General features: G+C 43.1%; 1 protein-coding gene across 3 annotated transcripts in view; it reads right to left on the bottom strand.

Annotated features, from left to right (window-relative positions):
* CRIM1 (cysteine rich transmembrane BMP regulator 1) overlaps positions 1–18,798 on the bottom strand; it is a 327,869-nt gene that overhangs the window by 98,151 nt on the left and 210,920 nt on the right. For all 3 annotated transcript variants that reach the window (XM_075924932.2, XM_075924933.2, XM_075924934.2), the window contains one exon: positions 15,913–16,110. In XM_075924932.2, coding sequence (XP_075781047.1) covers positions 15,913–16,110 — 198 coding nt within the window. The remainder of the gene's footprint in view (positions 1–15,912; positions 16,111–18,798) is intronic.

Here is an 18,798-nt window from a genome sequence, read left to right as displayed (position 1 = left end):
GAGGATCAAGGTAGATATGAAAAGGAAATGTATTCAGAGAACTATAACTACTGCTAAGTAAGCATTCTTCATTGCATTTCCTTTATAACATTACCTCTGAAAATTACCACTCTAGTGGGAAGTAACAGTAAATGGAACTTGAGAATACCAATCAGCAGGAATGACCCTCAAGAGAGTGACTGAATGACTTTACATTTTAAAAAGATTTTTAAAAAAGAATGAAGAACTGATCTCTACAACTTGTCTTGTCTGAGAATCAACATGTCAGCTGGTGAAATGACACAACAGAAAGGGCAGCATGTCAGAAAAATCAATTAAAGTGCAAAAAAACCCCACAATCATAAAGCAAAATAAGAAAAGGCAAAAACAAACAACAAAACCTGCCCTCAGCCTGAAGGACTGAATCAGTTCTCAGAACCTAGTTCTGAAGCTCCAACTTCCCAGAGACATTCTTCCACCCAATTATTTCAGCATAAGCATCAATGAAAGGGAAAGGGAAAGATAAGCATGAGTCAACCACTTGTATATTGAGGACTGGATAGGGCACCTGGACCACTCTCAAACAAGTGAGCTTAATTTAGTACAAATATCAGCTGAACTCCATGTACAAACTTTGCAAATTTCAAATACAGAGATCTTACACACACATCGAGCAGATGCCACTGTGCATGCAGCACAATGGGCTCTAAGTATTTCTAGAGCCAAAAGTCATCCAACTTATACGTTTGATCTAGTTAGATTTTTGAATGGAATAGCTTGACAGTTGCATGTTTCTGAAATCCCACAAATAATCTTGAGTTCTTTCTAAATGGGGTGATCAATTTAGTTAACTACCACTTTGTCTTGCATATCAAATCTCTATAACTAGGTACCTGTCCTTCCTATATAACTGGGTCCCTCACACTCCTGGTCTGGCTTGTGCAACTAAAAAAAAATAATACTGTAGGGCAGGGGTGAGCAATAGTTTTTAATGGGGTGGGCACTCCAAAATTTTGGCAAGTGGTCAAGGGCCACACTTCTATGGAAGGAGTGTGGGGTCTGGTATGGAGGTTGGGTGCAGAAGGGAGCTTGGGGTAGGGGACTGGGATGCAGGAGGGGGTGAGGAGTCTGAGAGGGAGTTTGGGTGTAGGAGGAACCTGTGATCTGGGGTAAGGGCTTGGGGTGCATGATAGGGATATAAGCAACTAATCGACTATCTGATAAGCAAAAGCTAATTGGATAGTCAATACACTTGTCAACTAGTTGCTTCCCCCACCACTTGCTGCCTCTCTATCAGAAAGAGGCGGCAAGAGGGGGAAGAGGAGAGAAAGCTGGGGGGAGCTGGCATAAAAGCCAGTTCTCCTCAGGGTCCAGCTCTGTGGGAAGGGGAAAGGGAGCTGCAGCGGCATTCCAATTTTGAAATGTACAAGATTTTCAGCTGGGGCTGTTGTACATTTCAAAGTAGAAGCACCTTCATGGAGCCTGGGTTCAGCAGGGGACTCCTTGCTGGGGCTCTTGTCCATTTCAAAGGTAGAATGCCATGCTAGTCCTTACTGACCAATTGAATAGTCAATGGAAATCCCATCGACTATTTGATTAGTTAATTAATCGAAATGTAATATCCCTAGCGCATAGTCCAGGAGGAGGTATGGGTGCAGGAGAGGATTCCGGCCTGGAGGAGGGGTTCTAGGAGGGTGTGCAAGGTCTAGGAGAGAGTTCTGACCTGGGAGAAGCACGAAAAGGGGTAGAGAGGGGTTGGGTGGTGGCTTGTGCAGGTAGTTGTGGGAGGAAAGGATGGGGAGGGGTGCCAGAAGCAGGCTCTGGCTGGGTAGCACTTACCTTAGGCAGCTTCCAGCCAGCAGCATTACAGAAACCTGAGGCAGGCTGTCTGCAGCTGGCTACTCACTGCTCCACATGCCTCCGCTCCAGTCATGGGGCGGTGGGTGTGGGGGGCGGGGAGGGGGAGGAATGAGGGAAGGAAGAAGACCTCACACTTCCCCCTGCCCCTAGCAAAATTTCTCAGCTCCTAGTGACTGGAAACGGACCAATGAGAGCTGAGAGATTTTGTTGGGGGAGCGGAGGCAGCGTGCAAAGACTCCCTCCTCCCTCTCCAGATGTCCAAAGTGGAGAGCAGCTGGCCCTCTACTTCAGGGTCCCAGCAGGCAGCCATGGGCCAGATCTGGTGGCTTGACAGGCTGGATCTGGCCGCTGGCAGCCTCTTACCTGTGCCTGCTATAAGAAAAGTCCCCTGCGTCGGCAAAAAGATGGTCTATGTCTAACAGGACCTGTCCTTGAAAGTTCCCATCAATATTCATGTTTTTAAAAAATGTAAAAGTTCAGTATCACAGCCATTTAAGCCTTAATTCCAGAACTGCTTTCCCCAGTGATGGGGTGTCACTGCACTGCCTCTGTTCTTCAGCCAAAACTTAAGGGCTCATCTCAGTGCACTCTGTTAGTGTCCTTCTTAGTCTGTTCTTCCACTGAGAGTGGTGCCTCCAGGGCTTCCCCTCCTGGAAATCACTTCCTTGTACACTTCCTCACCCTTACCTTATGGCCTTATCGCAGTCTCAACATACAGTCCACCATAATTCATGATAGCTCTCCACATGGAGCTTTCCGTGGTACTGCTGCTGCTCTATAGCCAGCCAGCCACCCAGTCTTCACAGGTTTGAGGCTCCAGCAACACTGAGCTGTCTCTGTAGTCCTGCAGCTTCTTCTTCTAAGCCTTCTTTGCCCTTGATTGTCTGATTTCTTCTGTCGCCACTCTAACCTCCTGGAGGACTTGTCTATGATCCTTTGTGGCCGCAGGGCCTGGTTCACCCAATTGCATCCCATTATATGTGTTAACATTCCTCTTATTCTGCATAACCTCTCTGATAAGCATTATTTTATTCTGCTTACTTGATACACTATCCCTACTCTTATTTTTTGTCCTGCCACCCTTTTTTTCATTTAGTCTAAAAAAAAAAAAGTCTATTGTGGCTTGGTGGTAGTTTCCATTAGAAATTAGAGTTCTTAATTCCTTAAATCAAATATTCTTGAACTGCTGCAGGCTGGTAATTTATTCCTTTACTATGATGAATTTACTATCATAGCCTGTGATTATGTCTTCCAAATTTGCCCTTGTATTTTCAATTTTTTCCTTTCCATGAGAAAGTAACAGATCTAGTTGGAGGTTTATGATTTCTCTGTCACTTAGGAATCCCTTGATGAAGAGCATCTGCTGAATAGTGTGTTGTTCTCTGGATTAGATTGCCATAAGATTGGGTCCAGAAATTTTTCACTATTATCTTTCCCCAGATTTGGTAGTTTGAAGCAGATGCCTATACTGAGCTTTCTGTCCACAGCAACTAAGATGATAAATGGAATGAAGGGTACAGATGGAGACACTGATTAAACTGGGATTATCAGTTTTGGAAAATGGCGATAATAAGGTAACTTTATCTGTAAACCCATCATAGTAGGGACCATCTTTTTGTTCTGTATTTGTACAACAATTAGGGCTGCTAAATTTTATGGTAGTGCAAAAAATAACTAAGAATTATAAAAACAACTGCCCCAACTTCCCTTGATCTGGACTAAGGGAAGACTCAGGACTTTCCCCCCTCCTCCCCCACAGGGGGGTGAGCTTATGCTAATGCTCCAGCCCTTGGGGAGTGGGCACCAAAGCAGTGAGATTTACAGCAGGGCTAGAGCACTAGTGCTGGGTCACCCTGCTGGGAGAGGGGAAGCCCCAAAGCTTTGCTGTGGGCTGAATCAAAGGAAGCCAGGGCCTGGACCTGACTCATGGGTCATATATTCCCATTACTAGTGACTTATTATTTTATCAAACATTAACTGTTCAGGCTGAAATTCTCCATGCTGGGTGTCTACCTCATGCTGAATTTATATGGAAAATAATTTTGGTAGAACTTAACAGCTAAAATCTCTTAAGATTGATCACTGAGCATTTATATCCTGGGTCTGTCTGTGTTGCACATGGGAGTTCCTCTGGATTATCAACTGGGAAGTCTCTGAAGCTGCAGACACACCTCCTCAGCTAGGAGAAATATGTAACCATCTGCCTCCAAGGTGTAGTGTTCTGTCCCTTCTACTGTCATCGAGACCACTTAGGGTATGTCTACACCACCCCGCTAGTTCGAACTAGAGGGGGTAATGTAGTCATCCGCAGTTGCAAATGAAGCCCGGGATTTGAATTTCCCGGGCTTCATTTGCATGAAGCCGGCCGGCGCCATTTTTAAATGCCGGCTAGTTTGAACCCCATGCCACGCGAATTAGAAGCCTAATCCGAACTAGCTACTCCGTGCCGTGTGTAGCCGCGCGGCATGGGGTTCGAACTAACCGACATTTAAAAATGGTGCCGGCCGGCTTCATACAAACGAAGCCCGGGAAATTCAAATCCCGGGCTTCATTTGCAACTGCGGATGACTACATTACCCCCGCTAGTTCGAACTAGCAGGGTAGTGTAGACATACCCTTAGAGATTAAGGACTGTGCTGCAGCCTTAGCTAAGGCATTGGGGCTTTAGCTCATGCAGTAGAGATTCATACAGTCAACTCTAGACTCCCAGGTTGACGACCGGGATCTGTTGATGGCACACAGATCGAAATGTGCAAGTGCCATCTCTTGCAGAGAAACTGAGCATGCAAAGCTGGACTTTGTCTGTAATGATTGCTCTGGTCTGGAGTGAGACCAGGAACTACCTCTCCTGGGCTCTCAATCTCTCGCACCCAGGCAATGGGGAGAAAGAAGCCATTCAATTCAAATGCGGATGGGGAGAAAATAGTATTACAGGGTGGACCTTCCTTGTTCAGCACCCTCAGGACCTGACCTATCCCGAATGAGGAAGTTTGCTGGATATGGGGAGGTCCCTGGTCAAAAGCCTCCAAAGATGCTCTCCCTCCTTGCAGTTGGCTCTGCTCCAGCCCCACAGTCACTGGGTTCCAAACTGCAGGGTGCAGACTTGAGCTCTGGCCTGCTGGAACTCTCCAGGACAGAGTTACCCAGCTTCTGCGGCCCCGCTTCTCTCCTGCCCAAGCAGTCCTGCTGCTGCCCCACCGGCCAGTGCTGCCTGGGGACTGGGCTTGCCGGCAGCACCACTTTGGCCACTCACTGGTCCTGCTGCTGCTCCGCAGGAGCTCCAGGGCTCCCCGGGGATGGGGTTCACACTTCCAGGCATCAGGGCTCTCTGATCCAGCAACATCCACAATCCTTCTGGACCACAGATGTTGCCGGACCAGAGAATCCTGGATTTCAGAGTTTCAACCTGTACTACTAATATGTATCAGTAGTACAGTAAACTGCCAAAGTTATCAAGTGGCATTAAGAGAAGAAAATCTAATTTTATACCCAAAACAAGAAAGCTCTTGGAGATGCATACAGTAATGAATGTCAATCAATCAAAACATCCAACAATGTGATGGATTAAAAGGTCTGCTATTCAAGGAAAAAGCAATTTACAATTAACTCCTATAACACCAAAATATATGAGAAATCAGTCAGAGTAAAGGATCATCTTGTTGTAATAACAAATCACAGCGAAGCATGAATCTCAGCATGAGAAAGCATAAAAGAAAGGAGAAAGACAACAACCAGAGAAAAGCCCTGAAAGCTTTTCTCAAAAATCGAAGCGCATCTGGGGATGGAGACACACCAAATCCACTAGTGATAGAAGATTAAAAAACTCATGAATTGAGTGCGTAATGGGCTGCATAACTGTTCTCAGAAAGTAGTTATTAACGGTTCACAATCATGCTGGAAGGGCATAACAAATGGGGTTCCACAGGGGTCTGTTTCGGGGCCGGTTCTGTTCAATATCTTCATCAACAATTTAGATGATGGCATAGAAAGTATGCTTATTAAGTTTGCAGATGATACCAAGTTGGGAGGGATTGCAAGTGCTTTGGAGGATAGGGGCAAAATTCAAAATGATTGGGACAAACTAAAGAAACGGTCTGAGGTAAATAGGATGAAGTTTAATAAGGGCAAATGCAAAGTACTCCACTTAGGAAGGAACAATCAATTTCACACTTCCAGAATGGGAAGTGATTGTCTTGGAAAAAGGACTGCTGAAGGGGATTTTGGTGTTATAGTGGATGACAAGTTAAATATGAGTCAACAGTCTGAAGCTGTTGCAAAAAAAGTAAACATGATGTGTTGTGAGCAAGACACAAGAAGCCATTCTTATGCTCTACTCTGTGCTGATCAGGCCTCATTTGGAGTATTGTGTCCAGTTCTGGGTACCACGTTTCAAGAAAGATGTGGACAACTTGGAGAAGGTCCAGAGAAAAGCAATAAAAATTATTAAAGGTTTAGAAAACATGACCTATGATGGAAGACTGAAAGAACTGGGCTTGTTTAGTTCAGAAAAGAGAAGACTGAGAGGGACAAGACAGCAGTGAAGAAAGAACATGTTAAGAACTATTTAGAAAAGACATACACAAATCCATGGGTCTGGATTTAATGCATCCGAGGGTATTGAGGGAGTTGGCAAATGTCATTTCAGAGCCTTTGGCCATTATCTTTGAAAACTCATGGAGATTGGGAGAGATCCCAGATGATTGGAAAAAGGCAAATATAGTGCCAATTTTTAAAAAAGGGAAGAAGGACAATCCAGGGAACTACAGACCAGTCAGCCTTACCTCAGTCCCCGGAAAAATCATGGAGGGGATCCTCAAGGAATGCATTTTGAAGCACTAGGAAGAGGGGAAAGTGATCAGCAACAGCCAACTTGGATTTACCAAGGGCAAGTCATGCCTGACCAATCTGATTAGCTTCTATGATGAAGTAATGGACTCTGTGGACATGGGGAAGTCGGTGGATGTGATATACACCTTGACTTTAGCAAAGCTTTTGATACGGTCTCTCACAATATTCTTGTCAGCAAGTTAAGGAAGTATGGATTGGATAAATGGACTGCAAGGTGGATAGAAACTGGCTAGATTATCGGGCCCAACAGATAGTGATCAGCGGCTCGATGTCTGGTTGGCAATCGGTTTCAAGTGGAGTGCCTCAAGAATTAGTTCTAGGGCTGGTTTTGTTCAAAATCTTTATTAATGACCTGGATGAGGGGATGGATTGCACTCTCAGCAAGTTTGCAGATTACACTAAGCTAGGGGGAGAGGTAGATACGTTGGAGGGCAGGGATAGGGTCCAGAGTGACCTAGACAAATTGGAGGATTGGGCCAAAAGAAGTCTGATGAGGTTCAATAAGGACAAGTGCAGAGTCCTGCACTTGGGACGGAAGAAACCCAATCATTGTTACAGGCTGGGAATCGACTGGCTAAGTAAAGGTTCTGCAAAAAAGGACCTGGGGATTACAGTGAATGAGAAGCTGGATATGAGTCAACAGTGTGCCCTTGTAGCCAAGAAGGCTAATGGAACATTGGGGTGCATTAGGAGGAGCATTTCCAGCAGATCTAGAGAAGTGATTATTCCCCTTTATTCAGGCAGTGGTGTGGCCACATTTGGAGTATCGTGTCCAGTTCTGGGCCCCCCACTATAGAAAGGATGTGGACGCATTGGAGAGGGTTCAGTGGAGGGAAACCAAAATAATTAAGGGGCTGGAAGCACATGACCTACGAGGTGAGGTTGAGGGATTTGGGCTTATTTAGTCTGCAGAAGAGAAGCGTGATGGGGGATTTGATAGCATCTTTCAACTTCCTGAAGGGAGGTTCCAAAGAGGATGGAAAGAGGCTGTTCTCAGTAGTGACGGATGGCAGAACAAGGAGCAATGGTCTCAGGTTACAGTGGGGGAGGTCTAGGTTGGATATTAGGAAAAACTATTTCACTAGGAGGGTGGTGAAGCACTGGAATGGGTTACCCAGGGAGGTGGTCGAATTTTCATCCCTCAGGTTTTTAAATCTCGACTTGACAAAGCCCTAACTGGTATGGTTTAGTTGGGATTGGTCCTTCTTTGGGCAGGGGGCTGGACTCGATGACCTCCTGAGGTCTCTTCCGGCCCTAGGATTCTATGATTCAATGATAAATCTATAGCATCTGTTCATGGTCAAGATTTATTGGTGACTTACAGGGATAACTTTTAGACAGTAACTTCCCCTTTTTTAAGCGTAAAGATCTTGTAGTCTTTATTAAAAATTATGTAGGCTTCATTATTAAAAAAAAGTCCCACACTTCCCCATGATGCAATACTGAGGGATGATGATGATAATAAATTGTAGGATGTCCAAACTAGCCCTAATTTTGGATTCTTAATGCAAGACATGGAAAAAGTAGGAAAGGTGAGTAGTGAGTGAATTTGCAGAGGCAGCATTCTCATAGAACAGCAGTTGCTGATATGTAACCTCCCTCTTCAAGTGGCCTGTGCATATCCCTACTTGGAGGAGATTAGCAAACAGTAGATTTTATGAAGTTTGGTTAAAGAGCACTAGGTGAACAAGGGCTGCAAAGGTGCCAAAATAAACCTCAGCTCTGGCTGGCAGCTGAGAGAATATTAGGAGCAAACACAATTTTACTCACCCAGATCCGACCACCATGAAAAACAAATATTTGCTTCAAGCACTTAGAGAGCTTCAATTACCTTCAAAAAGGTAATCTGCAGACATGCTGTGGATACTTTGTATCAGTTGAATACCCTCTGATATCTCCAGGAGAATGAATATCCAGCTAGTTATAACAACCCTGCAAAAGAGACTTGGGGAGATATATAGGCTTGGGCTCTGAAGAACAGCTACAGGGGCACCACAGAAACATATGACCATGTCACCTGATACTGGACTATGACGAAGGACTTCTGCCTTATGCAAATCCTATTTACAGGTGAAGAGTGAGATAATCACGGCTGTCAGTTCTCCCCAGCTATCCCACCCAAGATGACTGCTGGAAACAACTACGATTGAATTGAGGGAAAGGACTGGGTCCAGGCTGGAAGGGTGTCTGGCCTGTGAATCATACATGTAACTAGATTTTTTTTAGTGAATCTAGCTTAGAGTGCATACTTTCTATGATTTTCTTAGTAACCTGCTTTGCCCTATTTGCTCCCTCTTTGAACATTTAAAATACACCTTTTCTTAGTTGTTAAACTTATTTCTAGTTTATACTATAAACTGGTTTGTGTAATTTCTAACTGAGGGGAAGAGGTGCAAGCCTGTGTTTAACTTCCTTCACAATGAGGAAAGTGTCGTGTAGCAGGTCCTTTTGACCATGGCCTCGCGCGTATTGTCCATACTGCCACACAAAAGCCCCTCATAAGAAAAAACACAGGCTGCTGAGGCGGATCCAGAGACAGAGCTTGAATTCCATCCGGTGCTCAGCACAGTTCTCAGTAAACAGAACTGAACTTGGCAAACACCTGGGCCAGGAAGATAAGAGTAGGGAAAAAAGTTAGGTTAAAGAGCTCTAAAAACAGGACAAGATAGGAATAAGGGAAATGAGCTGTCATAATACACCAGTTAATAAGCACCTGGAACAGGGAAAGAAAAAACATAGCTAGCTTTCACAGGTGCCAATCATGTCTGCATCAGGCACTGACCACAATGCCTTGAGGCAGATGTCATATCAAACAGGAAGGAACCCTAATATGGTACTGGATATCAAATCATAGTATCAACTAAAGTTGAACCCTAATATGGCACGGGATGTCAAAATTATAGTATAAAGCACCCTGAGCCCTAAGCTCGAGGAGGTTCCGTATGAAAAATAGAAGGCACGTATCATCCAGCCTGGCTGAGGGGTTGATCACTCAAGGCTGCCTCCCACCCACCGAATCACGAAAGGGTGTATGAATCCGGAGCATGCTACGCGTTATTTTGTGTCTGTGCATCGTAATTGTTTCTGGGCTTGTGAGTATTGCTTACTATTTTGTATTAACCGTTTCATATTTAGAGGTTGTTAAGTATATGTAGATTAATGACTAACTCCACCAGCTGTTCAAAGATAACCACAGAAGGATTGGCTACGGGAGTTTTTATTATTGCTGTATTGGTTTTATTTTTATATATTTTTTTGCATGCTGCGCTGGGTGAATCAGAGACAGTGATTTAATATAATCATATTGTAGTTAATACAGTTTGTAATTAGTTAAGTGCATTTAAGTCTCAGGCCTTCCTCCTTCGTAGCCCCAATCCCTTGCCACAAAAAACCACCCCTAGACAATCCTCGAACCTCTGGTTCATCAGAAAGAATCAAACTTCACTTAAACTGGGGTTTGTACCGCAAAGGGGGAGTGTGAATATCTGGGCATCAAGACTAGTTAAAAGGGGCCCATGGCTGGCAGAGAAGAGGGGTGGCTCAGTGGTGTCCAAGCACCCCAGGTGATTTCCCAGGGGCCCTGACTCATCACACACAGTGCTAGATTGTAGGCACTGGATTCAGTTGAATGTGTATGGATTAGTGCTATTTATACAGTGAGAACCTAACCACCCTTGGTTCACTAGAGTCTATGGTGCCAGATCCCACACACAAATTTAGGTCAACCAGGAGGGATCTAGGGATCTTGGTGTTATGTCAGTGGTGCTGGGACCTCCACTCTGTGTTGATATTGCTGGGTCCTTGACACTAGCCTCAGGAAGACAGTTAAGACTAGAGAACTGGACACCACTTAAAACCAGGCAAAGGCTCCAAAGCCAGTGATGCACTTTCAGATGTTGCCAGATTTCTTCAACTGAGCTCAAGAAGCATTCCTAACAGCAGAGAGAGAGGCACCTCTCCAGGGGCAGATGACCGTTTTGCGGGGCCCCGGGCAGCATAATTTCATGGCCCCCCCCTTTGCCACGGCGCATGCACAGTGACACCATGCGCATGCGTGGTGGCGCCATGGCGCATGCACGGGGCATTTTGAAGCGCAGGGCCTGGGGCGGCCGCCCCATTCACCCTGCCCTATATCCGCCCCTGCACCTCTCTCATTCTATATCAGGCCTGGGCAAAATATAGCCCACGGGCTGGATCCAGCCCACCGGCTGGATCCAGCCCACCAAGCCACTAGATCCGGCCTACGAAGGCAGCAGGAAGCCCCAGGAAGGCTTTCCAGCTTGCCCTGCACGCCACTCAGAAATGCTGCTGCCCAGGCCCCTTTCCTATTTCAAAACTGGAGAGGAGGGGGAAAACTTCAGGAGCTGCCCCCACCTCCAGCACAATCCCATTGGCTGATTTCAGAAACTGGCCAATGGGAGCTGCCTGTGCGAATAACAGGCAGCTAAGAAGAATGATACACCCCTCTCCTCAGTTCAGTTATTCACTGAAGCACATGGCCGAGCAAGGAAGCCGTTTGGCTGGGAAACATTTTAAACTCTGTAAGCCTTTAGCTCTGCAGGCAGGCAAGCTGGTATGGCTGTTGGCTGGCAAGTCTCCAGGCCTGAGCCTGCCTCTGGCACCCCAGCCCCTCCCTTCCCCAACTGTCCCCCCTCCCTCCCCCACTCAACATACCCAAACCCTCTGGCATCCATGCCCCCTCCCACATCTGGCACCCGATCTCTTGTCCAGGATCACAGTCCCCTCCTACCCTAGGTCAAATCCCAAACCCCTGTACTCTAGTCCCTGCCCTAGGTCACAACCGCCTCCTTCACTCAAACTCTCTCCCAGACTCCATTCTGCCTTCTACACCCCAGTTCCTTACCCCAAGCTCCCTTCTGCACCCAACCTCCATCCCAGACCCTGCATCTCCTCCATTAATATCAAGGAAGAATGCAGCCCTTGACCATTTTCCAAAATCTCTGAGTCATTCTCGGTCACAAATTATTGCCCACCCCTGCTTTATATAGATTCAGATGATATCCATGACAGAAGAGGATAATTTCATGTCTGGTAAATGAAATCTGTGCTGACAACCTAAACAAACAAACAAGTCCTGAGAGGGTAAGAGAAAAAGAAGAACCGATGAGGGAAGAATCAAGAATACTGTGCATGATCCAAGCAATCAACACTACTTGCAGTTAAGAAGGAACTGAGGGACAGTTGGGGACAATGCTCTTTTTATACATATGGAATCTTCCATGTGGGGAAGTAAAGGAGTGACACAAGAGAAAATATTCTTCAGAAGATTTCAGAATTCAATACCAGAGTTACTAAGGCCAAGTGGGAGCATGGTGACACCACTCAAAGTAAGATTCCACTATCCTATTATCAACACCTTTATCTATCCAGATCCTCTTTTTTATTCTAAATTCAAAAGAGAGAAGTGGTACTATTAATCCACAATTTAAAACACCTCGGCTACGTCTACATTGGCACCCCTTTCCGGAAAAGGGATGCTAATGTAGACTTTGGAATAGGCAAATCCACGGGGGATTTAAATATCCCCCGCGGCATTTGCATTAACATGGCTACCGCTTTTTTCCGGCTTGGGGAAAAGCCGGAGAAAAGCGCCAGTCTAGACGTTATTCTCCGGAAAATAAAGCCTTTTCCAGAGGATTTCTTATTCCTACTTATACCAAGCCGGAAAAAAGCGGCAGCCATGTTAATGCAAATGCCACGGGGGATATTTAAATCCCCCGCGGATTTGCCTATTCCAAAGTCTACATTAGCATCCCTTTTCCTATTCCTACTTATACCAAGCCAGAAAAAAGCGGCAGCCATGTTAATGCAAATGCTGCGGGGGATATTTAAAATCCCCTGCGGATTTGCCTATTCCAAAGTCTACATTAGCATCCCTTTTCCGGAAAGGGGTGCCAATGTAGACACAGCCCGCCCCTATGTAAAAACTGATTCTCATAATTTCCAGTCTTATACAAAAGGGCATGCAATAATCGGTTTATAAAATTCATGTTCTAACAACATACTTCTGCTTCATATTGTTCAAGATGAGCAACTGTGATCTAAAACAAATTGACAATATAGAAACCTCCCATTTTCTAGATTTGCAAATCAGCAGATGTTTATACTTTTGCTTCAGTGCCTGTTAATTACAAAATGCTGTTGTAAGCAGGTATTTGCCTGGAGTTAATTTAAAAAAAACAAACTCAGCCAATTATGTAAAAGACACACATTTCGACAAAGAAATGAAAGCTAGCAGCTGAGACAGACCAAATATATATATATATATATATATATATATATATATATATATATATATATATATATATATATATATATATATATATATCTCCAGGGAAATTAAGGCAGCTAGCTCATTCACATTTTGGCTTGAGTATAAATGTTAAATAAAAAATGGATCCAGGAAGTCAAAAGATAAATATAATGTATTTGAGGAACCTCTTATTTTTAGGGTAAGATTTCATGATTTTGAACCCCCCTCATTTTATTTCCTTCAATTTCAGATAGTGTCTTCATTTTAAAATATATTTTATAATATATAAAAACAGAGAGAAAGAATAATGTTGAAATTTCATACAAATGTTTCCTCTGCTTTAACCCTCTCTATGATGTGTTTAGGTTGGAGAACATTTACTTGCTTCTCTTTTCCTTTTAATGTGGAAAGGGTAAGCTGAAGAGGGACCTTACAATTCCAGTATCAGGAGATGTTGAATTTACGCTCTTCTTTGCTCTGTTTGCTATCTCTTCAGCCACTTAAAATATACCCTTTCTTAGTTAATAAACTTATGTCTGGTTTATACTCAGAATGTTAAATATCGGTTAATTGACTAGTCAAGTAACCTCACGAATTCTTATCAGTTAGTCAACTATTCTATAGTACCCGGGGGCAGGGCCGGCAGCCAGTGCATTCCAGGCTCATTCCCGAGGAGCCCCCAGCCACTCTGCGCTGCTGCCTCTGTATCAGCAGTGTGGGGTGGCAGCAGCCCCTGTCCGGGGAAGGGTGGAGGGTTTGCGCTGGAGCTAATCTGTGCTGCCTGGCCACCTGGCTCCTAATGCACTTCAAATGCAGAGCCACAGTGGGTGTAGGTCCCAGACCCAGCGTGAGCTGGAACTGAGCCAGGCTGTCTGCTCACCTGGCTCCTAATACACTTTAAACGAAGAGGACTAAGCCTGCTAAAAACTTTACTGGCGGGAGGTGGGAGGGGAGGTTTAACCTATAAGCTTTTGCTTATCAGTTAATCGACTACACATTACATCCCTAGTTTATACTATAACTCAGTTTACGATCAGTATACTACTGGGCTAAGCACCGATATTTTTCCACAGACCACACACTGAGGAGTAATTCCACATCCATTACAGAAAAGCACTGATTGTAGTAAATACCACTATCATGCTTAGTGAGTTCCTTTACTGGTTTCATAAGATTAATATACAACTAAATCTCTGAGGCTTGCACAATACATTCTTATTGGAGTTCAGACAGTTGTTGGAAACACTGGCTTCAACTCAAATACAGAATATTTTGTGGAAACGTTCAATGATCAAAGTTTTTAAAGCTCTCTGTTATTCAGAGCCTAATCCATAATTGATTGAAGACATTGGAAAGACTCCCATTGAATTTAATGAGATTTGTATGAACCACCGAGTGAACTCTTAAATATATATGTGTATGAGGTAACAGAGGCATACCAGAGGCAGCTTAAAGTGAGGAACATCAATTGAGTTTACATATTTTATTAACAAAATAGTATATTTTTAGAATTATGTACAGCAAAACAAAAAACACCTCAATCTATACATTCATTTTTCATCAAGGAAATCCTAATTCATGCAGGGGTTTACATAATGCTGGTTAATATTTTTTGCTTGAAAAAGTTTTCATCCTATTTTTGGCAATATTTGTAAGGATGGATATGTTAATTAAAGCATTTTGATTTTCTTAACATTTTCTTATTTTCTAACTAACCTCTTTCCATTTTGTTGAAAGTTCATTGTATTTTATTTGTATTTGTTTATCTTTTCCATTGTCAATATTAATTGACCAACTTAATCAAATGTTAAGATTAAAAAACTTTTCAAAAATATCTCAAAATAAAAGTAAATTTGAAAGTGAAAAATATTTAACAAATACTCTATTAAAATTTTGGAAAATAAAATACAAGTTGGTTTTGAAAATCAGCAGAATGAAATTAGCTCTGTGAACTTTTCCTCACCATCCCAAACATATTCTAGTTTTGAGGGAGCTCAATTCAGCTGAATTTTGTATTTCCTTTAACAACCTCACCATGCAAAATAATACACTATAAATATTGCCAATAAGATACACGTTCCTCAACTTTCAAAAGGCTCCTTTGAAAATGCTAGCCTATGAATAGCCTCAACATAATGTTAAGCATCTGCTTAAGTCTTTGCAGGGTCAAGGAAAAAATAAATGTATCTCTGCCACCATTTCCTCCTATGAAACATGAAATTTTCTAATTTCTACTGTTTAACACATATTTTTCTACATATTTTCCCAAAACACGATTTAATAACATTTCTTGATAAGAAACGTAACTTCTCATAAGAAGTTATGCAAATTTTCATTATGTTAAAGCTGAACAGTTACATATCGGAGATGATTGCATTATGTAAGCTCCTATGAACATATGAGGAGAAAAGGGAGTTCTGAATCTTCCAGATGTCATAAAAATATCAACTTTTAAAAACAATGTCTTCTATAACATTGCTTGGAGTCTTATTGAAACAAGAGGTATGGGGAATTTCTAATCATGTTGTTCATACTTTTAAGGATGCTGAGGTGTTACAAAAACCTAAACAAGGATCATGTGACTAGCAGAACCCCGAGAGTATCTGCTAACTGACATCTGGGGCTTATCTTCATCAGAAAATAGGTGATAGAATTTCTAATGAGTCAGTTACCTGTCACATGACTGACCTGTCACTATAAACTGGGGCAAAATTGTGCTCAGAAATGCCAGTTAATTGAGATAAAACAATGCCTGGACTAGAACTAATCAGAAATAGCTAGCATGAGTGTCTAGCAGAATTGTCCTGAACTACAAGTCAGTAATGGTCCGCATCAGCTAACTCATCTAATCCCCATTATGATTCAAAACAATAAGGTTACTCATGAAGACAAACGGTTACAGGCTAAAAGGCTTCTACTGGGAAACAGCATTTGAAGTGAATATATCTTACCTTCACACACTGGGCAGCATTCTCCGGGTACTTTAACAGGATTCAGGCAACTCTGTCCACAGGCTGTTGCAACACAGTGGGGATCTCCATTGATACACTGACAGAAAGTGCAGTCATCTTCTCTCCAGCGATCTCCATGTGCTTGGATCTGACCATTGGCATAGCAGCCAGCAGGGTTATTAACTGGATATACTGGATCTAAATCAAGATAAATTATAGTAAGAGGAGATAGGTTATTCTCTGTGTCACACCTGGAAGATATTTATAAATGTGCAATTTGATAACACTGTTATGGAGGCTGTCCTCGAAATCCTCTTCCCTTTCTGGAAAAGAACCCAACATGTTCCCAGGGGCTTGGTACTCAGGCAGACAATGGGTCTGGAGACTCAGGTTACTCTTCTATATAGGTATAAATAAAAAAGTGAGTCCTTTTCTTTCAGGAGCTGACCTTGCCACTATGGATCCATGCTTTAGACATCTTTAGATGTGGCTACTTTAACATATGCTGCATTTTACAACTCTTTGGAAATTCATCTGGCACAAAATACAGGAACCTGATTGGAAAGGCTGTTTATTACAGGAATCAAATTGGTCCAGGATGCAAACAAACTGTTCTACATTTCCAATTGAATTTTCAAGTATTGGTATTTAAACTATGCAACACCTCAAATGGGCTGGATCATGGTTACCTCAGAAACCAATTCTCTTCGGGTATGTCTACATTAGCCCCCTAGTTTGAACTAGGGAGGCTAATGTAGGCATTCAAAGTTGCAAATCAAGCCCGGGATTTAAATATCCCGCGCTTGATTTGCATCTTCCCGGCCGGTTGCCATTTTTTGAAATTTACAAGTCTGGACTAACTGCCCACGTCTACACGCAGCAGGGACTCGGTAGTTCGAAATAAAGCCCGAGTTCGAACTACCTGTTAAACCTCATTCCAGGAGGAATAACAGGTAGTTCAAACTAGGGCTTTATTTCGAACTACTGGGTCCCTGACGTGTGTAGATACAGGCTGTTAGTCCAGACTTGTAAATTTCAAAAAATGGCGACCGGCCGGGAAGATGCAAATCAAGCGCGGGATATTTAAATCCCGGGCTTGATTTGCAACTTTGAATGCCTACATTAGCCTTCCTAGTTTGAACTAGGGGGCTAGTGTAGACAAACCATTCCATATGATACCATGAAATGTGAGATCTAGTTCAGGCCTTATTTTGACAGACAATATGAATTTCGATAGTGCTAGCTCCATCTCATTAGTTTAACATAACTGAAAATAACAGTTAATGCTTTTTAAGAACGTTTTTCAGTAATGTTAAACTAGCTTGACTGAGCTCATACGATGGAACCCACACCTTTTTGGTATTGATTTCTGCATCTGTGCAGAGTCTTAGATTTAATCACAGAAGGCTGTAGACAGGGCATTCTTCATGACAGCTTCCCGATTATGGAAACTGCTATCTCCCGGAGGGCCCAACTCCATGATCTTCAAGTCACACTGCAAGGACAGTTTGTTCTACCATTTTTTCTGGAACAGAGAAATGACTGTCACTGATGAAGCTGCATACACAAATTGGAGTTGGTGGTATTGGGATGCATCTATTTTTGTTACCTGGTTTGAACTGCAATTGTTTTTATAAAGTCTGTATATGCCCAAAATGTTAGATGGATGTATATTTTAAATCAAATAAAAACCAATACTTCGGGTCTCCTGGCCTCTGGTGATCCCAGCACAATGCCTGAATCAAATCTTAAATTCAAATATAACAACAAATTATTGAAGTGGCAATCAGGGGTGCTGCAGATCCAACTTGGTGTCAGAAGGCCCATGGTAAATCTAAGACTGCTTACAGCCTAGTAACAAGTATCAAAAAGTGTGCACTTATCAAGAACACAATCATAGAATAAATGCCCATTAGTGCAATTACAATTTAAAACATTTGTTAGAAGAGTGCAGGTTAGAATGCATAATATAGTTCTGCAGTTATGAGGGGAATATCACAATTATAGAAAAAAATTAGGAAGTGTCTATTCTACAGTAGTTGCATCTATGCATGTTGCAGACAGTCCCCACAGAAGTAGAAATTCTTAGACTTGTTTCATTACCCCACTGGACATACTCTTCACTTACCTACCACCTCTATGTACTCTAGAAACAAGATTTTTGATGAAACTCCAAGAAATGTCCCAACGTTCTCATTATTGGTGATATCATTTTTTACTTTTTGGGGGTCTTAAAAACAACACTGTTTAATCTTCAAATCGAATGTAAGGGCAGAGGAAAGTGTGTGTTGTAGGGATTTTTGCACAAACTTTTCAGTATAGCCAATTTAGACACGTTCATCTGAAAATATAGGCAATGACTGTGGGCGCTCCAGAGCTGAAGTGCCCAGGACCCACCCTGCTGGTTAGCTGCCCTCACTCTCCATGCTTCCCAGCTGTTCAGTGGCATGCAGGAGTATCTGGAGGGGTGGGAGGAAAAGAATACGACAGGAAGTGGCAGAGTGAGGGCAGAGTGCACTTGGTGATAGAAGCAGAACAGGGCAGGAAGACATGGGGTGAAGCAGCAATGGGAAGCAATAGAGTGGAAGTAGGGTCAGGGTTGAGTAAGGAGTCCAGCATCCCCTGAGAAAACAGAAAGTCAGTGCCTCTGACTGCAAAACGTTTTTGTTCATAAACATACAATGAAGAGAAAGCAGGGTTATAACAAACAATTTTGCACCTTTAACTAAACTGAAGTGGATACAGGCTGAACCTTTCTAGTCCGGAACTCCCTAGGCCAGCATGATTTTAATTAGCCAGATGTCCTCTTATCATGGGTGTGGCCACATTTCACGTGATCCCATAAAGTTTCTTTATAGTCACCAGTCCTGGCTCTCAGTGTTTTGG

Source organism: Pelodiscus sinensis, chromosome 3 (genome assembly GCF_052426305.1).
Source record: "Pelodiscus sinensis isolate ZL-2025 chromosome 3, ASM5242630v1, whole genome shotgun sequence".
Lineage (NCBI taxonomy): Eukaryota > Metazoa > Chordata > Testudines > Trionychidae > Pelodiscus > Pelodiscus sinensis.
The sequence above is the reverse complement of the archived record's forward strand: the minus strand, read 5'-3'. Positions and strand labels throughout refer to the sequence as shown.